This window comes from Pan troglodytes, chromosome 18 (genome assembly GCF_028858775.2).
Source record: "Pan troglodytes isolate AG18354 chromosome 18, NHGRI_mPanTro3-v2.0_pri, whole genome shotgun sequence".
NCBI lineage: Eukaryota > Metazoa > Chordata > Mammalia > Primates > Hominidae > Pan > Pan troglodytes.
The window spans coordinates 21,116,660-21,144,409 of NC_072416.2; the positions used below are offsets into that span (position 1 = coordinate 21,116,660).

At 46.5% G+C, this 27,750-nt stretch overlaps 1 protein-coding gene across 1 annotated transcript in view; it reads right to left on the minus strand.

Moving 5' to 3' along the window:
- Positions 1 to 12,366: 12,366 nt before the first annotated feature.
- LOC129137282 (uncharacterized) overlaps positions 12,367 to 27,750 on the minus strand; it is a 76,322-nt gene continuing 60,938 nt past the window's right edge. The window contains 7 exon segments of the mRNA XM_063797578.1: positions 12,367 to 12,666; positions 14,026 to 14,061; positions 14,171 to 14,231; positions 15,242 to 15,349; positions 18,283 to 18,427; positions 18,591 to 18,690; positions 22,290 to 22,418. Coding sequence (XP_063653648.1) covers positions 12,388 to 12,666; positions 14,026 to 14,061; positions 14,171 to 14,231; positions 15,242 to 15,349; positions 18,283 to 18,427; positions 18,591 to 18,690; positions 22,290 to 22,418 — 858 coding nt within the window. The 3' untranslated portion in view covers positions 12,367 to 12,387.

A 27,750-nucleotide genomic window follows, 5' to 3' on the forward strand; every position in this document is an offset into this window, starting at 1 on the left:
TAATATCTCTCTCAGATATTATGAATAATATCACAGTGTTTACAAACATGCTGTACACCCACAATGATATTAGGAGTAATATCTCCCTAAATTATTACAAATAATATCATAGGGTGTACAAACATGGTGTACACTGACTGTGATATTAGGAGTAATATCTCCCTAAAATATTATGAATAATATCACAGGGTGTACACACATGCTGTACAACCTCTGTGATATTAGAAGTAATATCTCCCTAAAATATTATGAATAACATCACAGGGTGTAAACACAGGGATACAGCCACTGTGAAATTAGGAGTAATATCACCCCAAGATGTAATCAACACTGTCACAGTGGGTACACACGCTGTGATATTATGGGTAATAATATCTCCAGAAAATTTGAAGAATAATATCACAGGGTGTACACCCACTGTGATATTAGGGGTAGTAACATCTCTCAAGGATATAACGAATAATATGACAGGGTGTACATCCACTGTGATATTATGGGTAACAATATCTCCCTAGGATGTAACGAATAATATCACAGGGTGTACAGCCACTGTGATAATAGGAATAATAATATTTCTCAAGGATATAACAAATAATATGACAGGGTGTACATCCACTGTGATATTATGGGTAATACTATCTCCCCACTACATAATGAATAATATCACAGAGTGTACACCACTGTGATATTAGGGGTAATAACACCTTCCCCAAATATAATGAATACTATCACAGGGTGTTCACCCATTGTGATATGAGACATAATAATATCTCTCCAGGATATAAAAAATAATATCACAGGGTGTACACCCACTGTGATATTAGAGGAAATAATATCTCCCCAAAATATAATGAATAATATTACAGAATGTTCACCCACTGTGATATTAGGAATAATAATACTTCCCCAGGATATAACCAATAATATCACAGGGTGTACACCCACTGTGCTATTAGGACTAATAATATCTCCCCAGGATATTACAAATAATATTACAGGATGTACACCCACTGTGACAATACGGGTAATATCTCCCAGGATATTATGAATAATATCACAGGGTATACACTTACCAAATCCCAGCTCAATCACCAACTGGTTGAGTATCCTTAAGCTCTTCCAAGGAGTGGGGGATAATCCAATCCATCCCCACAGGATCCTGGTGGGGATTAAATGAGATGCTGTATGTAAAACATCAACACAGGGCCAGGTGCCACGACTCCCACCTGTAACACCAGCACATTGGGAGGTGGAGGCAGGAGAATCGCTTGAAGCCAGGAGTTTGAGACTAACTTGGGCAACATAGCCAGACCCCTATCTATACAATAAAATGTCTTTTTAATTAGCTGGGTGTGATAGCCCATGCCTGTAATCCCAGCTACTTGGGAAGCTGAGACAGGAAGATTGCTTAAGCCCAGGAGTTCAAAGCTGTAGTGAGCTATGATCATGCCACTGAACTCCAGCCATGGTGACAGAACTAGACCCCAACTCTAAAAAAATAAAAAACATTAAAAAAAAAAAAAACAGCACAGTGCCTGGCATACAGTCAGCACCTAATAAGTAGTAGCTGTTTTTTGTTTTTTGTTTTTTTTCCATCTCTGAAAAAAAAATCAGCCATTTTTAAAAATTAGCTGAGTGTAATGGTATATCTCTGTAATCCCAGCTACTTGGGAAGCTGAAGCAGGAGGACTGCTTAACCCCAGGAGTTTGAAGCTTCAGCGAGCTATGATTGTGCCACTGAACTCCAGCCATGGTGACAGAACAAGACCCAATCCCTGAAAATAAATAAATCAATTGGCACAGTGCCTGGCATACAGTCAGCACCTAATAAGTAGTAGCTGTTAGAATAATTACAAAAGGCCAGGCGTGGTGGCTCACACCTGTAATCCCAACACTTTCAGAGGCCAAGGAGGGTGGATGGCCTGAGGTCAGGAGTTTAAGACCAGCATGGCCAACACAGTGAAACCCCATCTCTGCTAAAAATACACACACACGCAAAACAAATCACTGGGCATGGTGGCACATGCCTGTAGTTAGTCTCAGCTTCTTGAGAGGCTGAGGCAAGAAAATCGCTTGAACCCAGGATGCAGAGATTGCAGTGAGCCAAGATAGTACCACTGCACTCCAGCCTGGGTGATAGAGCAAGACTTTGTCTCAAAACAAACAAACAAACAAAAACAAAAAAAACACTCAAATCATGGGATTGAGTGTTCCATCATTCAATCAATTTTTATTGAATGCCTACTACATGCTAGGTACTTAGGGATATAACAGGAAATAAGACATACGTGATTCTACCTTAATGAAACTTAGAAGAAGGAATATACTTATGGTATAGTGAAAGAAACATATTTATTAGAAATCAAACATAAAAAGCATAAAAAGTGTTGAAGAGTGCTCTAAAAGAACAGAGGTTTCTGTGAATCATCTACTTTATTTATTTATTTATTTATTTATTTTGAGACAGAGTTTTGCTCTGTCACCCAGGTTGGAGTGCAGTGGCGTGATCTCAGCTCACTGCAACCTCCGCCTCCCAGGTTCAAGCGATTCTCCTGCCTCAGCCTCCCAAGTAGCTGGGATTACAGGCACCCGCCACCATGCCTGGCTTATTTTTGTATTTTTAGTAGACACGGGGTTTTACTATGTTGGCCAGGCTGGTCTTGAACTCCTGATGTCAGCTGATCTGCCTGCCTCAGCCTCCCAAAGTGCTGGGATTACAGGCGTGAGCCACTGCACCCAGCCTGGAATCATCTACTTTAGATTGAGGCATCTGAGACGTGCTCAAAGGACATTTCAGTGGAGAACCATGAGTGTGAAGGAGGGAGTCACACGGAGACTGGGAAGGGACGGACATTTGTAGGACAGACGGCAACACGTGCAAAGCTTGTGCTGGGAGGTGAAGGGAGAACAACTCGCTGGAGGAAGCAAGGAAGGGGAGATTTAGTTAGAGCAGACAGCCAGGATCAGAGCATGCAGGGTCTGATAATTTATTTCCAAGTTATTCTGAAATCAAAGAGAAGCAGGCTTTTAAGCTAAGAATGTGGTACATCGGCTGGCATAGAATAAGAGTTCAAAAAAAGTGTAAGCTCCCTTCCCTATCCTGAAACAACCAAAGTAAATAAAAATGGCCCCTCTGTTTTGAATTATTTATTTATTTTTGCTTTCAAACTGTTTTCTTAAAAAAAAAAAAAAAAACTATAGAGTAGTGAGTGGGGGTGGGGGGGGTAAGGGGTGGAATACTCAAAACATGTTCAAAATCAAATGAGCCAGAAACTCCTAGCTGGAAAATTTCTCTCTAGATCTCTGCAGGAATCAGTGGAACCATGAGAGACAGAGTCGAAAGCAGCAGAGCCTGGAATTATTTCTCTAAGCAAGACCCAGACGCCAGGCAGGTAGTGAAATTGCTCCTGCCCCACCTCCATCCTTGCTGCCTATCTGAGAACAGAGTCTGCCAACCCCTCCTGATGAGAGACTGACCCCTCATGGCCACTGCAGGCTGGAAGCCATAAGCTTAAACCACTTCGATACCATGAAAGCAAAATGTATGGTTGGCAAAAAGCAAAAAAAAAAAAAAAAAAAAAAAAACTGGTTACTGGCGAGTGCAGAACCACAGTCTGGGTGGATGACAAATTATCCAGCATGAATCTTGGTGTGACTTAGGCCCTTCTTAGTCCTCTAAAATTCATCACATTTTGTTTATTCGTTCACTACCCACTTACAGTAGATGCCAAGAAATATATATAACAAGATTATAGATATAAATTTAAAATTAGGACTAAAGAAAGATAATCTAGAATAAGAGGTAAAAGCAGAACAGAGCAGGATGGAAGGTAGAATAAAGATATACAGGCCAGAAGGCCAGTTACTAAACTGGATTTGAGAACATGGCGCTGAGTTCCCTGGTGGCCAAGTCAAAAAGGGCAGTTGGAGATGTTCTCATGGTCCACAAAAAGAAACACACGTAACTTTGCAGAACAAGCACTGTCCTGCCGTGTGACCTCAGATAAGTGATTTAACCTACTTAGACTCAGCTGCCTCATTGCCAAAAAGTTAGTGAAAACTATTGAATGTTTAGGTAAAAAGTTGTAATAAAAAACAAGAATGGGAGAGGATTCCCTATTTAAAATGGTGTTGGGAAAACTGGCTAGCCATATGCAGAAAACTGAAACTGGGCCCCTTCCTTACACCTGATACAAAAATTAACTCAAGATTGATTAAAGTCTTAAATGTTAGACCTAAAACCATAAAAACCCAAGAAGAAAACCTAGGCAATACCATTCAGGACATAGGCATGGGCAAAGGCTTCATGACTGAAACACCAAAAGCAATGGCAACAAAAGCCAAAATTGACAAATGGGATCTAATTAAACTAAAGAGCTTCTGCACAGCAAAACAAACTATCATCAGAGTGAACAGGCAACTTACAGAATGGGAGAAAAGTTTTGCAATCTATCCATCGGGCTAATATCCAGAATCCACAAGGAACTTAAACATATTTACAAGAAAAAAACAACCCCATCCAAAAGTGGCCGGAGGATATGAACAGACACTTCTCAAAAGAAGACATTTATGTGGCCAACAAACATGTGAAGAAAAGCTCATCATCACTGGTCATTAGAGAAATGCAAATCATTGTCAGAGTGCTCAGAGAGGGCATGTTCCCTGGGTCTTGGTGGATTTAGAGGTCAAGGGACCATTTCTGGAAGCTCACAGTGTGCCAGGGCAGCTTATATCAGAGCTCCACTCTTTTTCTTTCTTTTTTTTTTTTTTAAGACAGAGTCTCACTGTTGCCCAGGCTGGAGTGCAGTGGCACCATTTCGGCTCACTGCAACCTCCACCTCCCGGGGCCAAGAGATTCTCCTGCCTCAGCCTCCTGAGTAGCTGGGACTACAGGCATGCACCACCACCACACCTGGCTAATTTTTGTATTTTTAGTAGAGACGGGGTTTCACCATGTTAGCAAGGCTGGTCTCGAACTCCTGACCTCAGGTGATCCACCTGCCTTGGCCTCTGAAAGTGCTGAGATTACAGGCATGAGCCACTGCACTTGGCCAGATATCTGCTCTGGAAGACTCCCCAGGCTGGAGGGCACTGCCACAAGCAGACAGTATGGCGAGGGTCCCTATGGCCACCTGGCAGGCAAGGTGGATTCTGGAGGGAGGTGGCCTGGGAGCAGGCTGAGGATGGGGTGAGGGTATTTGAGCAGCAGAGATGGATAGATTGCACCAGTCTGCGTGACCGGGCATAACTGGAGGGACAGTAAATGACTCTTGTGTGAGAGGATGAGGGAGGGGTGAGAGGGGCTGACTACCCCCAGGACTTGAGGTGCAGTGAGACTCCTTAGCTTTATCCAGACTCATGGGAGCCATGGAGGTTTGAGGCAGAGGCGTGGGCTGCTGGGAGAGTGAGGACTCACCATCCAGAGAGGAAGGTGAAGCTTTCAACTCTAAGTGCCGTTTTATTTTCGTGTGTTTTTTTTTTTTTTTTGAGATGGAGTTTCACTCTTATTGCCCAGGTTGGAGTGTGATAGCACGAGCTCGGCTCACTGCAACCTCTGCCTCCCGGGTTCAAGCGATTCTCCTGCCTCACCCTCCCAAGTAGCTGGGATTACAGGCATGCGCCACCATGCGTGGCTAATTTTATATTTTTAGTAGAAACAGGGTTTCTCCGTGTTGGTCAGGCTGGTCTGGAACTCCTGACTTCAGGTGATCCGCCCGCCTTGGCCTCTCAAAGTGCTGGGATTACAGGCATGAGCCACTGTGCCCGGCCCCAGATGTGTTTTACATTTTCTTCCTATTTGATTCATCTTTGTCGTGCAACATAAATATGCTACTTTTCCACTGATAAAAAGACAAAATGGAATTTAAAATTGGCCTGGACTTCTCAAAAAAGTCAGTGTGATGAAAACATGTTCTAGATAAAACAGAAATGAGACTGGGCATGGTGGCTCATGCCTGGAATCCCAGTGCCTTGGGAGGCCAAGGAAGGAGAATCACTTGAGGCCAGGAGTTTGTGACCAGCCTGGGCAACATAGTGAGACCGCAGATCTACTAAAAATTTAAAAATTAGCTGGGCATGGTGGTGCATGCCCATATGTCTGGAGGCTGAGGCAGGAGGATCGCTTGAGCCCAGGATTTGGAGTCTGCAGTGAGCTATGATTGTGCCACTGCACTCCAGTGTGGGTGACAGAGTGAGACCCTGTCTCTATTTAAAAAAAGAGAGACAAGATGATCAGGATGAGCGCAGTGGCTCACGCCTATAATCCCAGCACTTTGGGAGGCCAAAGCAGGTGGATCACATGAGGTCAGGAGTTTGAGACCGGCCCAGCCTAGATGGTGAAACCCCGTTTCTACTAGAAATACAAAAATCAGCTGGGTGTGGTGGGGCACGCCTGTGATCCCAGCTACTCGGGAGACTGAGGCTGGACAATTGCTTGAACCTGGGAGGCAGAAGTTGCTGTGAGCAAGATTACACCACTGTGCTCCAGCCTGGGCAACAGGAATGAGACTCTGTCTCAAAAAAAAAAAAAAAAAAAAAAAAAAAGGGATGATCAAACACAATGCATCAACCTCCCGGAGCCGTATAAACCCTAAACCTAAACCAGGATGCAGGCAAGCCTGTGTGTGAGTTTCCACTCTATTGCTGGTACCACTCGGCTCTGGCAACCCGGAAGGACACCTTCCCCTGTTGTTACTGTGTAAGGAGGAAGGAGCACTGGTTTGCAAGTCAGAAGCCTGGTTTGAAGCCTCTGCTTGAGTTCCTGCTGGCTGTGGGAATGTGGGGTTACCTTTCCCGGCTGGCCTCGTTTCCTACATGTCCAATGCAGGGGTTCCAGTCACATGCATTGGGCACCATTACATGTCCAAGCTGTGCCAGGATCTAGAAAAATGGCTGGGCTCAGGCCAAGGGGCCTTCCTATCTGGCAGTGAAAATAAGAGGAGATACCAAGGGCCCTGAGCCTGAGTCTGGAGGAAAAGTCATGAGCACAGGGCAGTGCCAGGGCCTGGGAGCTGCCACAGAGGAGCCCACCTTGGTGACAGACACCTGTAGGCTCATATGATGCCGAGTGCCCAATACAGGGAACTGGACAAAGGTTTCATGCACGACTCTTTTCCCTCCTTGGCTACCTTGAGGACCTTGATTATAATAGTTAGCCTTTTTTTTTTTCTTTCTTTTTTTGAGACTCTTGCTCTGTCGCCCAGGTTGGAATGCAGTGGCAAAATCTTGGCTCACTGCAATCTTCGCCTCTCAGGTTCAAGTGACTCTCCTTCCTCAGCCTCCCTAGTAGCTGGGATTACAGGCGTGCACCACTATGCTCAGCTAATTTTTGTATTTTTACTACAGATGGGGTTTCACCATGTTGGCCAGGCTGATCTTGAACTGCTGACCTCAGGTGATCTGCCCGCCTGGGCCTCCCAAAATCTTGGGATTACAGGTGTGAGCCACTGAGCCCAGCCGGATTATAATAGCCTTTTCATGCACCAGGGGCTTTATACTCATTATCTCATTTCATTCATATGAGTTGAAGTCAGCTTATCCCCCATTTCACAGATGAGGAAACCAAGGCCCAGAGAGGTTAGGAATTTGTCCAAGGTCACACAGCCAGGAAGTAGGACTCAAACCCAGACAGCCAGGCTGTAACACCTATGCTCTTCTCAGGCTCATGCCCTTCCCAGGGGTCTGGGAAGCCCTGACCTGCAGCCTGTCACCTTTGTTTACCCCCCAGCCTCCAGGATATTATGTGTGCACCGGCGTGGGATCCTGGAACTGGCAGGAATTGTGGGTTGTGTTGGTCCCTGAACTCCCATCGCCTATGTGAAATATGGTTGCTTTTGTGGCTTGGGAGGCCATGGCCAGCCCTGCGATGCCATTGACTGGTGAGTGCATGCCTGGGACCAGGCTACAAAATCCCTCACACTCTGGGGTAGTCAAGGCTTATGAGGAAGTACCCAAAACTGAAGCTGGGGTTTGGTCCAGGGAGATCCCAGTGTGCAGTACTACTTTGCAGGCAGGCAGAGGCCTCTTGGATAACATGGCCAGTGAAGCCAGATCTTGGTACTAGCTGCGCCTTACCCTGGCCATGGGCTGAAAACGTTGCCTTAAAAAATTGGCCAGGAGCGGTGGCTCACTCCTGTAATCCCAGCACTTTGGGAGGCCGAGGCGGGCAAATCACTTGAGGTCAGGAGTTCAAGACCAGCCTGGCCAATATGGTGAAACCCCATCTCTACTAAAAATGCAAAAATTAGCTGTGTGTGGTGGCAGGCGTCTGTAATCTCAGCTACTGGGGAGACTGAGGCAGGAGAATTGCTTGAACCCGGGAGGCAGAGTTTGCAGTGAGTTGAGATTGCACCGCTGTATTCCAACCTGGACAACAGTGCCAAACCCTGTCTCAAAAGAAAAAAAAAATAATAATATAAAGTGACCAGGTGTGTTGACTCATGCCTGTAATCCCACCACTTTGGGTCGAGGCAGGAGGATCACTGGAGCCCAGGAGTTTGAAATGAGCCTAGGCAACAGAGTGAGACCCTGTCTCTATATTAAACACACACACGCATGCACGCGCACACACACACACACACACACACACACACATACAAAGGCAGCCAGACTATGCACTAGGAACTGCCCTGGGAATCCCTTTGTGTTCTCACAACAATCCCATTTCACATGAAAAACCTAGGCACAGAAATATTCAGTAACGTGTCCAGGTGCGGTGGCTCACGCCTGTAATCCCAGTACTTTGGGAGGCTGAGGCAGGCAGATCACGAGGTCAGGAGTTCGAGACCATCCTGGCCAACATGGTGAAACCCCGTCTCTACTAAAAATACAAAAATTAGCTGTGTGTGGTGGCAGGTGCCTGTAATTCCAGCTACTCAGGAAGCTGAGGCAGGAGAATTGCTTGAACCCGGGAGGCAGAGGTTGCAATGAGCCGAGATCACACCACTGCACTCCAACCTGGGTGACAGAGCAAAACTCCGTCTGAAAAAAAAAAAAAAGAAATATTAAGTAACTTGTCTGAGGCCACATAGTTACCAAGACGTGGGAGCTGGGACTTGAACCCAGGCAGTCTGCCTGGATTCATGCCTGCAGCCTCTGCACTCCTGCTACTTACTGTGTGAGAAGCGTCTGTTCTGTGGAAGGTTGTGGGCTGAGATCTTTCCATGACTTCCACTCATTTACCCCCAAGGCTGTTCTTAAAGACGGGCATGACAGTTATGCCCATTTTACAGATGGGGCCCTGAGGCTCACAAGGGCACGCCACTCACCCATTTCCACAAAGCTATAGTCAGTTAGCAGAGGGCAGAATTCGGCCGCCTCTCCCCTAGCTTGAAGGCTGTGATTGACACAGAGGTTTTTTTGTTGTCGTTGCTGTTGTTTGTTCCTTTTTCTTTTTTTTGAGACAGGGTCTTGCTCTGTCATCCCGGCTGGAGTGCAGTGGTGCGATGTCAGCTCACTGCAAACTCTGCCTCCAAGATGCAAATGATTCTCGTGCCTCAGCCTCCCAAGTAGCTGGAATTACAGGTGTGCACTACCACACCCAGCTGTTTTTTGTAGAGATGGGGTTAGTAGAGATTTGTTTAATAGAGACGGGGTTTCACCATGGTCTCTACTAAACCCTGTCTCTACTAAAAATACAAAAATTACCCAGGCATGGTGGCACATGCCTGTAGTCCCAGCTACTCAAGAGGCTGAGGCAGGAGAATCACTTGAACCTGGGAGGTGGAGGTTGCAGTGACCCAAAATCATGCACTCTAGCCTGCGGTCTCGCTTTTGCCCAGGTTAGAGTGCAGTGGCACAATCATAGTGGTGCACTGCAGCCTCAAACTCCTGGGCTGAAGGGAATCCTCCCACCTCAGCCTCCCAAGTAGCTAGGACTATAGGCATGTGCCATCATGGCGAGTTAATTTTTTTGTGTGTTTTTATTGTCTCGAGACAGAGTCTTGCTCTGTTGCTCAGGCTGGACTGCAATGGCGTGATCTTGGCTCACCGCAACCTCCACCTCCTGGGTTCAAGCAATTCTCCTACTTCAGCCTCCCGAGTAGCTGGGATTACAGGTGCGTGCCACCATGCCTGGCTAATCTTGTATTTTTAGTAGAGACAGGGTTTCGCCATGTTGGTCAGGCTGCTCTCGAACTCCTGACCTCGTGATCCACCTGCCTCGGCCTCTCAAAGTGTTGGGATTACAGGCATGAGCCACTGAGCCTGGCCTGGTGAGCTAATTTTTAAATTTGTTATAGAGACAAGAGTCTCTCTTATGTTGCCCAGGCTGGTCTCGACCCCCTGGCCTCAAGTGATCCTCCCACCTCAGCCTCCCAAAGTGCTGGGATTACAGATGGGTGTCACCGCACCTGGCCTCTGAGGAGGATTTCATTATAAACCTGCCCTGAAGGGAGGGAATCCAATTTTACGAGCGGGTGTAGCCTGGTGAGGCCTGGATGACCTCTGGAGGCAGGGGCTTGTGCCTGGGCTGAGGCCTAAGGGACAATGGGCAGACATGAAGTTGCCCCAGGCAGAGGGTACAGTGTGGGCAAAGTCAGGAAGTGGCAGGGCTTGGATCACTCCAGGAAGAGAGAGGAGTCATGTGTCACAGGAGCTCAAGACCCAGAGAGGGAGGCAGGCAGGCAGGCAGGGACCAAGCTTGGGCACAGCCAGGAAGGCAGGACAGGGCATGGTGGGGCCAATGGAATCATTACCCAAGACGGGGATTTTCAGGGAATCAGCTTAGATAAGGCCAGGCGTACAGTAGCTCCCACCTGTAATCCCAGCATTTGGGGAGGCTGAGGTAGGAGGACTGCTTGAGCCTGGGAGTTCGAGACCAGCCTAGGCAATATAGTGAGACCCCATATCCACAAAAAATTTTAAAAAGGAGTTTGTGTTCCTGTAGTAGCAGACTTGGGAGGTTGAGGTGGCAGTATCACTTGAGCCCGGGAGTTCAAGGCTAAAGTGAGCTGATTGAGCCATTGCACTCCAGCCTGAGCAACAGAGAGATATGCTGTCTCAAAGGAAATACAAATTTAAAAACCAGCCGGGCATGCTGGCGTGTGCCTGTAGTCTCAGCTACTTGGGACACTGAAGTGGGAGGATCGCTTGAGCCCAGGAGTTCAAGGCTGCCGTGAGCTATGATTGTGCCTCTGCAGTCCAGCCTGGGCGACAGAGAAAGACCCTGTCTCTTAAAAAAAAAAAAAAAAATCATAGATAAGAGGATGCTGTGCCTCCCTGGGGGTCTTCAGTCACCCATGGTCCTGGCAAGAGAGGAGGGCCAGGAGAGAGCTTCACCCACCTGCTGTCCTGCCCATGTGACATCCGCAGGTGCTGCCATGGCCACGACTGTTGTTACACTCGAGCTGAGGAGGCCGGCTGCAGCCCCAAGACAGAGCGCTACTCCTGGCAGTGCGTCAATCAGAGCGTCCTGTGCGGTGAGTCCCAGCACCACCATGCCACCCACCCCGAGTATCCCCTGGGCATCCTGGCATAGCCAGATGACTTCCATGCCCCTGTTGCAATAACCACTGCTTCCAACTCTCTATAGACCACCCCTTGGGTATATCTAATGTAAGTGATATTTATTTTTTGAGTCAGTCTCACTCTGTCACCCAGGCTAGAGTGTGCTGATGTGATCTCGGCTCACTACAACCTCTGCCTCCTGGGTTCAAGCGATTCTCATGCCTCAGCCTCCCAAGTGGCTGGGACTACAGGCATGCACCATCACGCCCAGCTAATTTTTGTATTTTTTTCAGTAGAGGTGGGGTTTCACCAAGTTGGCTGGGCTGGTCTCAAACTCCCCACCTCAAGTGCTCTGCCCGCCTCGGGCTCCCAAAGTGCTGGGATTACAGGCATGAGCCGTGGTGTGTGGCCCTAATGTGAGTGATCTTTAACACTGAGCACTTGAAAAAGAAAACCCTGAAGAAACCTAATTCTTTGATGTCTGGACGACAAGGAAGAAGATAGAAATGGCATCAGATAATAAACAGTGTAAATGTTTATCAGAAAGAGGCTGGTGGTCGGGACAAGTAGGAGGATCGCTTGAGTCCAGGAGTGCATCTCTACAAAAAAGTTAAAGGATTTTTTAACATTGGCCAGGCGTGGTGGCACACATCTGTGATCCCAGCTACTTGGGAGGCTGGGGCAGGAGGATTGCTTGAAGCCCAGGAGGTTGAGGCTGCAGTGAGCTGTGATCGAGCCACTGCACTCCAGCCTGGGTGACAGAGCAAAATCCAGCCTCAAAAAAAAAAAAAACCAAATAATAATATTTTACATAACCAACCACTTCTAAAGATTAAAAAAAACCCTACGATTAAAAACCTCAGGTCCCTCAGGCAATCATACCAGATATTGAAACAAAGCAATAACATAAGGACTGCAGTATTCATTTTATTTTTATATTATTTATTTATTCTTTGTTAGTTTCTTATCATCCGCTCAGGGTGGAAGCGGAGTTATGAGACACTCGGGAGGTGTCTTGAGATTATAATCCGCTGAGGGTGGAAGGGGAGGGAGCGGACACTCGGGAGGTGTCTTGAGGCTCAGGGAGTTATCCTTTATAGAACGTTGTTGAGTTGGAGGAGGTGGCTGGCGGCCCATCCTGGTTTTTAAAGTTTCAGCTGTGAGGTAGGGCCGGTAGGGCAATCCTGAAGAATGACGATACTCCGCTGCCGCCATTCTGACCTGTAGGGCCAAAGGAGGGAATGTTTTCACACATATTCATTTGATGGACAAAATTACCGCCACCAACACAGTCTGCACCTTCTGTTGCTGGTGATAGATTTTTGCACCTTTCCATCCTCCAGGTTTCAGAATAGCAGTATCAGTGTCATAATATCACCCTTCCACTGAGTACTGCCGACAGCTGGGGGGTAAAGAAAAGTCATTGGGACACACTGTTGTCTCCACATGCCACTGTGTCTGTCTGCAAATGTAGGCAGGCTGGGGTCCTGCCCCAGGGAAGACAGAGTCATAACGGAGTAATACAGAAGCATGTTTGAGACACAGGAGTGTCTATGTCTATCCTCATTCCTCCCTCACAGCCATCACCAGAGCATGTTTCTTGCACCAGGTCAACAGACAGTAAGAGACAGTAAGAGAGGCATGAAAAGCCCATTGTCCACACATGTTGCAGCTTCTTTTTGGAGAATGTTTTCCAGGCCTTTTATGTTCTGTCTCTGATTCTCAGAACTCTGCAAGGTCAGTGTGACCACCCTGCTCCAAATCCAAGAAAACAGAGGTTTCCAGAGGAAGGAGAAATTGTGCCCAGGGTCACACAGCTTGCAAGAGGCAGAGTGGAAGTTGATTCCAGCTCTGCCTGCAGGACCCTCTCATTTCCCCTCTGTTTCCCTTCTTGACAAAGAATCTTCTTCACTCTGGAGGTGCCACCCATGAGAACAAAGAGCTCTGGAGAGATGTGGATTCCTGAAGAGCTGCAGGGGAACTGGGAGAGGGTTTTCTGACAGAACAATCTTACCTCAAGAAGTCAGTTAGGCATGGCTGTAATATTTCTTTTCACTCCCAGGTAATACCAAATTGTAAGTGCACTAGGACATAAAGAATACTTTTGTCCATGCAAAAATGAAGTGGGAATTCTAAGCAAAGCAAGTTTTAAAACTGTGTTTCACTTCAAGTGTACAAGTCCCATCACGTGTAATCATAGGACTCGGCAGCTTTTGAAGGTACAGAGGCCACACAAGAACCAGCTTAGCTGAGCATCATTTAAGGCCTTCATTTGGAATTGTCCCTGTGGGTAATAAGTTGCATTCACTCTTCACTAATTTACAGTCAGGGCCCATTTGCTATTACAAATACGGAACTTCTGACACTTAGAATATTAGATCGGGGCCCCACTGCGTGGGGATGAAGGTGTTTTTGCACAACACGGTTACCAAGAGGGATGGGACTGTGATGCTTGTAGGCAGCCTTCCTCTCTGCCATCTCCCTCTGCAGGGCTTGAGCACAGAGCCGTAGGGAGAAAAATGTATCCATGTCCTGACCTGGCAGACTATGTCCAAAAGCAAGGAAAACAAGCAAACTTACCCAGTTGCAAAGAGGCTTTCTTGCAGAAGGGGGGATCTGAAAAAGCCAACACATGAGAAATTGAATGTTGAGAGAGTCTAAGGGCCGTGGCATCATCTGCATCAGCACTGAACTATCCTGCAGCTGCGGGGAGGAAGCTCCTTACTTTGCATTTGTAGTAGTCCTCTGCCCGCCGCCGCAACGCTTGCGCACGTTCAAACAGTTCCCTATGGATTACAATCACTTTCATCAGATAAAGCACCACTTTCAGGATGATTTTAAATAATCTGCCACGTTTCTGTTATCCTCACAACTGTACCCTTACACAATCTATCTCTACCTAGAAAACTTATTTCAGATAGCTGTAAGAGTACAGTCTGAGCCGGTCACGGTGGCTGACACCTGTAATCCCAGCACTCTGGGAGGGCGAGGCGGATGGATCACGAGGTCAGGAGATTGAGACCATCCTGGCTAATACGGTGAAACCCCGTCTCTACTAAAAATACAAAACATTAGCTGGGCGTGGTGGCAGGCACCTGTAATCCCAGCTACTCGGGAGGCTGAGGCAGGGGAATCACTTGAACCTGGGAGGCGGAGGTTGCAGTGAGCCAAGATCACGTCATTGCACTCCAGCCTGGGTGACACAGCGAGACTCCATCTCAGAAAAACAAAAACAAAAACAAAAAAACTGTACAGTCTGATCCAAACTGTTGCTATATTGATTCCTCCTCTTGCTTACTGCCTGCTGACTTCTGAGATGATAGTTTCCTTCCCCATTCTCAGTAGATCCCTAATTCATCCTTCATTGAGCCTCTTTTATCGTAAAGCTGTATTCTCTTTGTATTAATAGCCTTACCGTGTTTCACAGGGCAGAAACAGCTGGGCTTATAAACAGGCATAGTCCTTTTGAAGGATGTGGTTGATCCTACAACAACACACTTTCCTAAGGATAACAACTCACCCCACCCCTAGAATGGCTGGTATGAACTGAGTTTCCACACAGTCTAGCTGGCAATGGGGTCAGGAGACGTTTTGCTGCTTCACATCTTTTGGTCACTGGTAAATATTAAGGTACTTTGTTTTCTGTTTTGTGAACTCTCTCTCTCTCTCTCACGATATGTCTTCTGACCATTTGTTTCTATTTCTGCATTTACTGGGTCTAAACATTGTACAAAGGTTAAAAACAACACTCCAATGGGCGTTTCCCAAGAGGGTGGGGTTCAGTTTCTGAACTCACTTGTAGGTTTGTATTTCTTTCATATCCAATTTCCCATTTTCCTCTGCCTCTGATAGCTGCCTCGCCTTTTCTGCATGCTCACGTCCTTTCATACTTAGTTTCCTCAGACTAGAAGGGAGAGAAATGCACACACATGATCCACCAGCCCGTGTGGGATTCCCTCTGCCCTTCTGGCATCTGAAGGCTGTGATTCAAAGATCCCCCCCTGCAACCTTCCCATAAATGAACCAACTGATTCTCACAACTGAAGGAAGAATGGACACCTCCCATTGAGGGACAAAAAAAAATCACACTCTGGCCTGCTGGCAAGTCACCTGTCATTTCCAGCTCATCTTCATAGTTCCATAGTTAGTCCTATTCTTTAATAAATATAAAGACTATTAAAAGCTTCTATGAGGTGCACTATGTGTGTCTCTGGGGTCAGTCTTGTGCTTGACACAGCAAAAGCTCATTTTAGTTCAGTGTGAAAAACCAGACCTCACCAATTCATCACAACTAACTCCATCGGAAGCAGAGGATTGCTCCTCATCTGACTCCTCCTGTGTGAGACCCAGAGGCTGATGCCGGAACTGAGACCATCAGCCATAGAGAGATCCTTCCAGAATATGGTGTCATTAACCCCGCAGTTCACTACTGCACTTTGCCATGATTCAGGACTGGAACTCTTGTCATCGACTTTAAAGATCCTGAAAAGGCAATCTGAATGCTGGGCGCATCTATTGAATTAGAAATGATTGGAATGGCTCCTAAGTCAGGGTGTTATGTCCTGAAAATAGGTGACAACTGCAAACCATCCACCCTGGTGTTGACTGACTTTAACAAGGTTCAGTTCACAGAGATTGAGGGCAGAAAAAGGAAACGGCCTAAAAAGGGTAAGTTTGCTGTGTTGCCCTCACACCACTTGATTCATGGTCCTGATCCTAAGGATCTCACCTGATACTTGGTTTTATAGGAAGGATGTGTAAAATTCCCAGAACGCTAGGAAACAGGGACGAAAACACTTCAAAGAGAAAGTTAATCAACTTGTTTCTGACCACAGGGCATCCTTCAGCACATGCTGTCTGGAGTGGCCTCCAACAAGGAGTGTGTGGTGAGGTGCTGAGAATGCAATGGGAGCAGGGTCCTGTCCCCACGCTAAAGAAGCTCACAGTTTAATGCAAATGAGAAGCCAGTGAGGACATCACTACTCCTGCTGTGCACTTGGGAACTAGAAACACAAAACCTGACTCTGGAGGGAAGCTAAGGAAGCATTCGACTCTTGAGTTGACATAAGTGCATCTGAAGCTTCTGATCTCCGATGAGAACAATGGGGGACACCAAACAGAATATAAAACCCATGATTGAATACATCAAATTGCTAACATGGCAGTAAACAGACACGAGGTGAAGACGGAGAAGAAGGAAACCCAGGACGAAAGTCAGCCTCGCATTTGGAACCCATTTCCCTGAGTTTCATTGCTGAATTCCAGAAGGAACTACTGAGATGCAAAGAAGCAGAGCAGCTTTTGCACACATGCATGGCGTTAGATGGAAAACAAGTGGATTGAGGGTCTGCCAATGAAAGCGACCCACTGGCTCTGGTTGAGACCCAGAAGGGTCATGCAACAGAATAGAGGTGGACAGGAAATACCCTGGCCTTTGTAGGGACTGAGCCTGCACCGACGACCTCAATTGCAGCCTGTATGGAGGACCCCTGACCATCCCCCAGAAGTAGACTCCCATCTCTTCTGCAGCAAGATAACATGCTACTAGGCCTCAATTCATTGCTAAATATTTTGTAACAAGTATCTCACATTTAACAAAAAAAGATCAGTCATATGGCAGCAAAATACAATGTAATATGACCAAAACATGAAAGACTGTGAAAATGAATCTGGAGGTGACCCAAGCATTGAATTCAACAATCCAGGCTGGGTGCGGTGGCTCACACTGGGAGGCTGAGGTAGGCAGATCACCTGAGGTCAGGAGTTCAAGACTAGCCTGGCCAACATGGTGAACCCCTGTCTCTACTAAAAATACAAAAATTGGGCTGGGCACAGTGGCTCACACCTGTAATCCCAGCACATTGGGAGGCCGAGGTGTGCGGATCATGACGTCAGGAGTTCTAGACCAGCTTGGCCAATATGGTGAAACCCCGCCTCTACTAAAAATACAAAAATTATCCGGGCATGGTGGCATATGCCTGTAGTCCCAGCTACTCAAGAGGCTGAGGGATAAGAATCGTTTGAACCTGGGAGGCGGAGGTTGCAGTGAGCCAAGATCATGCCACTGCACTCTAGACTGGGTGAGAGAGTGAGACACTGTCTCAAAAAAAAAAAAAAAAAAAAAAAAAAAAAATTGGCCGAATGTGGCGGCACACACCTGTAATCCAAGCTACTCGGGAAGCTGAGGCAGAGTTGCTTCAAACTGGGAGGCAGAGGTTGCAGTGAGCCAAGATTGCACCATAGCACTCCAGCCTGGGGGACAGCGAGACTCTATCTCAAAATTAAAAAAAAAAAAAAAGGCTGGGTGTGGTGGCTCACGCCTCTAATGACAGCACTTTGGGAGGCTGAGGCGGGTGGATTACCTGAGGTCAGAAGTTCGAGACCAGCCTGGACAACATGGTGAAACCCCATCTCTAGGAAAAATACAAAAATTAGCTGGGCGTGGTCGTGGGCACCTGTAATCCCAGCTACTTGGGAGGCTGAGGCAGGAGAATTGCTTGAACCCAAAAGGCAGTGAGCTGACATTGTGCCATTGCACTACAGCCTGGGCAACAAGAGCAAAGCTCCATCTCACGAAAAAAAAAAAAGAGAGACAGAGAAAGGAAAACCAATGCCAGTACTAGCAACTCCTCTTCCCCCAAAAAAATTACAAACAAGAATGTAGGAAGGGAAAGGAATTATATATCTTAAACTAATGAAGCAGAAAGGACAAACTCAATTTTGAACCCACTGAATTTGCCACAAATATTGTAGAAAATATTCTCAAGGACTTTACAGTTGTCTACTTTGATTGGCACATGGTTCATACAACAGTATTTGTGTCAAGGCACATCTTACTGTTCTTTGGCGGTCTTCCTCTTTCCATTGATTTTGTCATGACGGTTGACTTTTGTTGTCACCTTCGTCTTATGGATTTTAGCTTGAACTTTGGTTTTCACCTGTCTCCATAAAGTAAAGATGGCTTCCAGGACAATTTTAATTCCTAGAAAGGAGAAAACTCTTTTCCTTGTGTGCATACAAATGGACCTCAGCCCTTGGTCAGAGTGAGGAGAGGAGAAGGTGAGAAACCTGAGGGCAAGAAGCTGTTCTTTCCCTTTCCAGGGCAAACTCATTTCCACACTATGGGGACTCCAACAGAGCCATACCTTCCTGTCTACGGTGGTTGGACCTCCTGGCTCTCTGCTGTACATCCGTGGATCCATCATGTCCATTTTGAGACGGCAAGATAGTCTTCAGGAAAGACACCTAGGAAATAATAATATAAGAATGACGGCTGGGCACGGTGGCTCATGCGTATAATCCCAGTACTTTGGGAGGCCGAGGCAGGTGGATCACGGGGTCAGGAGTTCAAGACCAGCCTGGCCAAGATGGTGAAACCCCGTCGCTACCAAAAATACAAAAATTAGCCGGGCATGGCAGCGGGCGCCTGTAATCCGAGCTACTCGGGAGGCTGAGGCAGAGAACCGTTTGAAGCTGGGAGGCGGAGGTTGCAGTGAGCCGAGATCACACCACTGCACTCCAGCCTGAGCGACAGAATGAGACTCTGTCACACACACACACACACAAGAATCACATGAGGCTGGCACAGTGGCTCACTCCTGTAATCCCAGCACTTTGGGAGGCCGAGGCAGGCGGATCACCTGAGGTCGGGAGTTTGAGACCAGCCTCACCAACATGGAGAAATGCTGTCTCAGCTAAAAATACAAAATTAGCCAGGCATGGTGGTGCATGCCTGTAATCCCAGCTAGTCGGGAGGCTGAGGCAGGAGAATCACTAGAACCCAGCAGGAAAAGGTTGTGGTGAGCTGAGATTGTGCCATTGCACTCCAACCTGGATAACAAAATTCAAACTCAGTCTCAAAAAAAAAAAAAAAAAATGCCAGGTGCGGTAGCTCACGCCTGTAATCCCAGCACTTTGGGAGGCCTAGGCGGGTGAATAACGAGGTCTAGAGATGGAGACCATCCTGGGCAACATGGTGAAACCCCGTCTCTACTAAAAATACAAAAATTAGCTGAGCATGGCGATGCACGCCTGTAGTCCCAGCTACTCGGGAGCCTGAGGCAGGAGAACTGCTTGAACTCAGGAGGCAGAGGTTGCAGTGAGCCAAGATCCCACCACTGCACTCCAGCCTGGTGACAGAGTGAGACTCCGTCTCAAAAAAAAAAAAAAAAAAAAAAATGACATGAATATACTTCACACAACTGAACTGCACACTTCAACACGGTTAGATAGAAATGATCATCTTGTAAGTATTTTACCACAGGTTAACATGTTTCACAACCTGAAAAGGAAGTAATTACCTTCAGCTCTCTGAGTTCTAGAATTTGTAACATTTCACCCCCTGCTCCTTCCTGATCCGCACTGGAGCATCTTTCTTCTGTCCCTGCTCTACTCAGAGTTCACTTTCCCTTCCCTCACATCAGCTTCGTTGAGGCCGGTTTGAACTTAACGCAAAACATTCTCACTAATGACTGAATTCCCACCAAGATTTCCATATTATCACAGTATGCTTTTAATCTTCAAAGATATTAAATATTTGTTCTCATCATAGCTAAAATGCAATGCAAATCCCATCTCAGATGTGGGTCAGATACCTATGAATCTCCTGAGGTAGTCATTGAAATGACTTTTTTCTTGAGACGGAGTGTCACTCAACCATGCTGAAGTGCAGTGGCGCTACCGTGGCTCACGGCAACCTCCACCTCCCAGATTCAAGCGATTCTTGTGCCTCGGCCTCCCAAGTAGCTGGGATTACAGGTGCCTGCTACCATGCCTGGCTAATTTTTGTCTTTTTAGTAGAGATGGGATTTCACTATGTTGGCCCATCTGGTCTTGAACTCCTGACCTCAAGTGATCCACCTGCCTCAGCCTCCCAAAGTGCTGGGATTACAGGCATGAGCCACCACACCTGGCCTGAAATAATATCTTTCAAATTCTTTGTAGAATTTGTTTTTTCCTGATTTCTGCACATAGGATCAAAAAAAAATCATGTACTAGGATTTCGAGAGAAGCAATGGGTAATCTAAAAAGATGAGAAGAGCAACCACGTCTATCCCACAGCTACTGCTAGATTTCATAGGAAAGGTAGCTGGCCCAGTTTGGAGCTAGGAGAAATGTCAAACACACGAAGAAATGAGAGGCAAAGAAATGCCATCACGCATGAATGCTTCATGGCACCCATGATGTCCCTGCTTAGGAGGTAATGGTATAGATGACTAGATGACAAGGACAAAGATGAGAGGTGCAAAGTTGTCCAAGTCCAACAGCTCAACTGAACTTTCCTAAATGGAATTATTAAAAAGTGGTAAATTTAAAAACTTCCCCTGGCTCACGTGGTGGCTCACGCTTGTAATCCCAGCACTTTGGGAGGCTGAGGCGGGTGGATCATTTGAGGTCGGGTTTTGAGACTAGCCTGGCCAACATGGTAAAACCCCGACTCTACTAAAAATACAAAAATTAGCTGGGCATGGTGGTGGGCACCTGTAATCCCAGCTACTTGAGAGGCTGAGGCAGGGGAATCACTTGAAGCCAGGAGGTGGAGGTTGCAGTGAGCCGAGATCACACCATTATACTCCAGCCTGGGCAACAGAGGGAGACACGTCTTGGCGGTGAGAAAAGAAAAAAAAAAAAAAAAAAAAAAGCTTCCTCCAATTTATACCGAAAATTCTCTGTTCAGGACTAAGTGGCACAGAGAATGTTAAATGTGCCTAGATATCTTCAGAACTCATATATTTTCTGTTTTCTACATATCTTGAAAGGCAGTGCCAAATGACGTGTAATTATCTAGGCGGTAAAACTGAAACATACTTCCTCTTCCCTTGAATATAAAAAAGCATTGTGGTATTAGTACTTTTATCTTGGATCATTGTTCAGAAGGAGGTTCAGCCCCCAGACGACCACATTTTTACTGTCATGAATGGCAAGACAAAATGTAGAGCTCAACTTCCCCAAAGGAAAAAAGGCTCAAAAGACAAATTATGGCACAACTTAGCAGCCAAATTCTTACCAAGTACAGACTTTTGACATACTGATCTCTCTCCAGTTGCAAGTGGGAACATGCACTTTGAATGATGTCATTCAAAATTACCCTGCCCAGACACACTTTTCATTGATTCTCTTGGAGGGCAGTTCTAAGAGATTCTCTGGGGCTTTCTCTGCATCATGAGACGCAGTGCAGTTCTGCCCTTCACCTTCCGGCAGTTTGTCACCTCGTCCCTATGACCTCAGAGGAACTTTGCCTCAGGCCAACTGTTTGTTCCTTGGGCTCTTTCATTTCCCCTAAAAAACATTTGCTGCCCCTCTAAATGGCCTACATCTCCATCTATCTCCCTCTCCCCTCAGAAGAGGGTGCTCTTTAAGCATCAACCATCCAGCCCTTCTAGCAGTCTCATTTTTCAGCTGGTTCCCATGTTTATGCCTGTTCTATGATTTTCTTTTCCTGTTAAGCTGTCTGTTGTCAGCTCATTTCTGCAGTGAATCTTCAGAGAGGAGATTGGAAGCTTTCCTTCCACCCATACGATAGAACTATAAAGCAGAAGAGTTTAGACAGACTTTCCTATTTAAGTGACGAAACCTCATACTCCATTTGTGACAAATAGCACAAAGGTTAAAAAAACTTATTTTTGACCAAAAGCTCTGTTGACATTCTATTAAACACCGACCTATTTAATTTTCATAATGTAAATGGCAGATATTTTCATATTTCTTATGCTAATAAATCATTTCCCTGATTTTTGGGGTAAAACCACATATTCATAATGAAGTCCAGAAACGTGAATTGTTTCATATAACTTATTCTTATTTGTGATTACAAGTATACCTCTACAGAAAGTTAGGATACTCACAGAAAGGTAACTTGTGCGGAGGGAGATGGCAAATTTATAACTTCTCAGAAACACAGTAATGATAAGTAACCAAAGACTTCCACCAAAGTCAGTCCCACGATGACGAAGGTCAGCCAGAGTATTGATAACCTGGAATAATAATAGTTGAAATAATGAAAAGGTCAATGACACTGACAATATTTCACTCAGAAAGAATCATCCTTAGAAACCGTCAACCTCCTCCAAAAGGTAACCACATCCCTCAGATATCACCGTGGGATTCCACTGCTACAAAAAAGAACAGAAGTTAGAGAAGTCTCATGTTTTTCAGATGGCTCGTAGTGTTTTTAGGCATTGCAAATGTGGGGTGTTGTCTTTCTTGGTATAAAGCAGGGATATTCAATCTTTTGACTTCCCTGCCTATATTAAAAGAAGCAAAGTTGTCTTGAGCCACACATAACATACACTGACACTAACAACAGTTGATGATCTTAAAAAAACCTCTTTTTTTTTTTTTTGAGACAGAGTTCCGCTCCACTCAGTCGCCCAGGCTGGAGTGCAGTGGTGCAATCTCAGCTCACTGCAACCTCCAGCTCCTGGCCTCAAGCCATTCTCCTCCCTCAGCCTCTCGAGCAGCTGAGATTACAGGTCTCTGCCACCACGCCCGACTAATTTTTGTATTTTTACTAGAGATGAGGTTTCACCATGTTGGCCAGTCTGGCCTTGAACTCCCAACAGGCGATCTGCCTGCCTCGGCCTCCCAAAGTGCTGGGATTACAGGTGTGAGCCACCGTGCCCGGCCATTGTTTCTGTTTTTGTTTTTGTTTGTTGTTTCTTTTTGAGATGGGGTCTCACTCTGTCACCCAGGCTGGAGTGCAGTGGTGTGCTCTCGGCTCACTGCAACCTCTGCCTCTCAGGTTCAAGTGATTCTCCTGCCTCAGCCTCCTGAGTAGCTGGGAGTACAGGTGCCTGACAGTGCACTCAGCAAATTTTTGTATTTTTTGTGGAGATGGGGTTTTGCCATGTTGGCCAGGGTGGTCTCGAACTCCTGACCTCAGGTAATCTGCCCGCCTCAGCCTCCCAAAGTGCTGGGATTACAGGCATGAGCCACTGTACCTGGCCAAAATCTCCTAATGTTTTAAGAAAGTTTACAAATTTGTGTTGAACTGCATTCAAAACTGTCCTGGGCCACATGCAGCCCGTCACTCATGGCTAAGACAAGCTAAGTATAAAGTAATTATCTTATCTTTTCTTTTCTTTTTGTTTTGAGACAAAGTCTTGCTCTGTCACCCAGGCTAGATTGCAGTGGCATCTCAGCTCACTGCAACCTCCGCCTCCCGGGTTCAAGCGATTCTCCTGCCTCAGCTACTGAGTAACTGGGATTACAGGCGCCTGCCACCACGCTCGGCTAAGTTTTGTATTTTTAGTAGAAACAGGGTTTCACCATCTTGGCCAGGCTGGTCTCCAACTCCTGACCTCATGATCCACCTGCCTCGGCCTCCCAAAGTGCTGGGAATACAAGTGTGAGCCACTGCACCTGGCCAGTAGTTATCTTTTCTTTAGTTATTTACTTGTTTTTTAAATTGATGTATAACATTGGATGCATTTATTATATATCACATGGTAAAAGAATCCCTCTAAATAATACTTGTCTCTTGGATTATATGAATCTTTGTCATTTAAAGCTCAGCATAAGTAAAAAAAAAAAAAAAAATACAATGAAGAGATTACTTCATTCACAAATAAGTATCGAATTTTAGTGCTTAAAAATTAACAAGGTGGGCCGGGCGTGGTGGCTCACACCTGCAATCCCAGCACTTTGGGAAGCCGAGGTGGGTGGACCGCGAGATCAGGAGATTGAGACCATCCTAGCTAACACAGTGAAACCAATCTCTACTAAAAATACAAAAAATTAGCAGGGCATGGTGGCACCCGTCTATAGTTCCAGCTACTTGGGAGGCTGAGGCAGAAGAATCACTTGAACCCGGGAGGCAGAGGTTGCAGTGAGCCGAGATCGCACCACTGCACTTCAGCCTGGGTGACAGAGCGAGACTCTGTCTCAAAAAAAAAAAAAAAAAAAAAAAAAAAAAAAAATTACCAAGGTGGAGATGATGAAAATGGCATGAATAGTGTGGGATTTCTCTAAGATTGTTGACATTAATTCCATTAGACTCTTATGTGAGTGAAGACGATAACATTTCTACATCGATTCCTCAGGATTTAACTATATATTCTTGAAAACATCTCAATTTTAAATGTTTCTTTCAAGATGGTGAATTAAACAGAGATAGCCCTTCAACAGGTTGAACTCAGCATATGCTGAGTCTGAAATGGAAATGATGGAGTTAGAGAACCATACAACAATGGTCATGATTTCAGAAACATGGTGTTGAGCAGAATAAAGCAGACACAAAAGAGTACCTATGGCATGGCATGCATCTGTATACACAAAATTCCAGAATAAGCAAGCTACCCTAGGATAAGAAAGAGACTGGCTGGGAAGAGTGAGAGTTCACTTTCTGGGGTGACATAATAGTGTAGATCTTGGCTGGGCACGGTGGTTCATGCCTGTAATCCCAATGCTTTGGGAGGCCGAGGCGGGCGGATCACCTGAGGTCGGGAGTTCAAAACCAGGCTGACCAACATGGAGAAACCCTATCTCTACTAAAAATACAAAATTAGCTGGGAGTGGTGGCACATGTCTGTAATCCCAGCCACTCGGGAGGCTGAGGCAGGAGAATCGCTCGAATCTGGGAAGCAGAGGTTGCGGTGAGCTGATACTGCCCCATTGCACTCCAGCCTCGGCAACAAGGGAGAAACTGTCTCAAAAAAATAAATAAATAAATAAAATAATGTAGATCTTGAAAGGGGGTTGGTTTATGCTGCTGTATGTACTTTCCAAAGTTAGTAAACTTACACTTAAGGTTATATAGTTTGGCCAGGCGCGGTGGCTCACGCCTGTAATCCCAGCACTGGGAGGCCGAGGCAGGCGGATCACGAGGTGAAGAGATGGAGACTATCCTGGCGAACATGGTGAAACCCCGTCTCTACTAAAAATACAGAAATTAGCCAGGCGTTGTAATCAGAGCTACTCAGGAGGCTGAGGCAGGACAATTGCTTGAACCCCGGAAGCGGAGGTTGCAGTGAGCCGAGATCTTGCCACTGCACTCCAGCTCTGTCTAAAAAAAAAAAAAAAAGTCATCAAACCAGATGACACAAATCAAATGACAATTCACTTTGTTTTGGTCCGTTTTGTTTGTTAGAGACAAGAGTGCAGCGGGGCCATCTCGGCTCACTGCAACGGCCAGCTCCTGGGCCCAAGCGATCCTCCCACCTCAGCCTCTCCAGTAACTGGGATAACAGGTACGCACCACCAGGCCCGACTAATCTTTTTTGGAATTTTTTGTAGAGATGGGGTTTTGCTATGATGCCCTGGCTAGTCTTCAACTCCTGGACTCAAGTGATCTGCCCACCTCGGCCCCCTAAAGTGCTGGGATTACAGGCCTGAGCTGTGTCATTTCATGCCGCGTGACACAGCCCAGTAAAAAGGAAGGAACCCCGCGGGTCCAGCGTCTACTCACACAGGTGGACTGATGGCTGATAAATCCCAGCAGGAGCCAAAAGAGGAGCCGAAAGAGCAGCCACAGCACCCGTCCACTCACACAGGTGGACTGATGGCTGATAAATGCCAGCAGGAGCCAAAAGAGGAGCCAAAAGAGCAGCCACCGCACCCGCATGTCCTGGTCCTTTCAGGCGCCCTGAGGCGGCCAGGACAGAGGTGGAGGTGGCTTAGGGCAGGGGGGAGGGAAGGGGACGGGGACCGGGGGCGGATCTGAGTTGGGGAGGGGGAGGGGAGGGGGAGGGGAAGGGGAAGGGGAGGGGAAGGGGGGAAGTAAGGGAAGGGAAAGGAGGAGAAGGGGGCTGTTGGGCACCTGGAGGAGGTGGAGGAGGAGGAGGAGAAGAAGAAAGGGTCTGGGAAAGGATCCGGTTCAAATTAAGTACTCAAGCGCTGGTGGAAGGCTTAGCTACAGGTCACGGAGAAGATCAGGGAAGCAACAGGACACGCGGGGCAAGGGAGCGTGAGGCTTAGGAGCAATTAGAGGGAGACTAAGGTTCTGCTTTCCACCAAACCTTCTTCGGTCTGGGCCCTCCCTTAGCAACCCTGGGGCTTCATACTCCCTCTCCACCAATCCCTGATGACCCCGGTGGTGCCTCACAATGGACATTCCAAGTAGCGCCCGCATCATTCCAATGACCCCTCCCCCATCTCAGTCCCCCACGCTCCTCCCAAGGCCAGGTCCTCTCTGGAACCTTCACAAACCTGATTTCTGGTCCTCCCCAACCAGCTCCCTGTCCCTGCTTCTGGGCGCTCCTTCCTTCCTGAGCTCCCAGGGTTCCTCAAGGTCACTTTTGGCGACAAAACATAAAAAACAAATGATGGCAGGATGGCAGGAAGAACCTCATACCCAAGCAGAGTGCCAGGGTTTACAGCCTCCGCTCAGCCATTCATATCTTAAGCAACAAAACATCAGCAGGATGCGGAAGGTCCCGATAGTAAACCATCTCCATCACATCCATGTAGCCATCCGCCCATCAACCTGTATCTCAGGAACAAATGTACATACATTCATTTTAAGCAGGCATGGTACATTTACAAAAATTAACCTGACTTATTTTGTTCCAGCAAATCTCAATATGTTTGAGAGCAATCCAATCACACAGCATGTTTCTCATCATATAACTGTGCTAGAAGTCAATGATTAAAAGCTAATTCAAAATTATTCTTTGCTTGGAAATTCAAAGTGCCCTTATAAGACATAAACATAAGAAAGAATCCAAAATGAAACAAGATTGCCTTTCTACTCAATGATAAGATCATAACATGGCAATAAAATGTCTCCCTCTGGCCTGGGAATTCCTCTTTGTGGCACAAGGTTGTGTGATCTCAAATCACCCCTAACCCACCTAGACATTTTAACATCCGAAACCCAGTGATGATGTCCTTATCTATATCATCTTACTGCCTGTGTGTGTGGACTTTAAATTCTGAACCCAAATGAGGGGGAGAAAACCAAGTTGACTTTCATGATTGATCTCTCAGGGATGTCCAAGGAATCTGTGCATTTCAAGAAACAAAGTTCATCAGCTTCTCTCCTAAGGTATTTGCCCACAATACCCAGAGGGCTTGGCAGCATCATGTGTGATGGGTGGGGAGCTCCAAGCAGGTGGGCAGGACCCAGGGGCCTGGTGACCAGGACAGACCCCCACTGTCCATCACCTTTCCTGGCCCTGTCCTCGGCTAAACTTCCCACAGGCCTTCTGCCCGATCACACAGAGTGTGCCCAAACTCGCTCAGGCCTCTGGCAGCTGAAAACCACTGCTTTAAATCCCTTTACCATTTACTATGACATAAGGTTATTGTTAACAGGAAATATTCGATTGATGCTACAAATGGAAAGCCAATGCCTTTACCATAAATAGA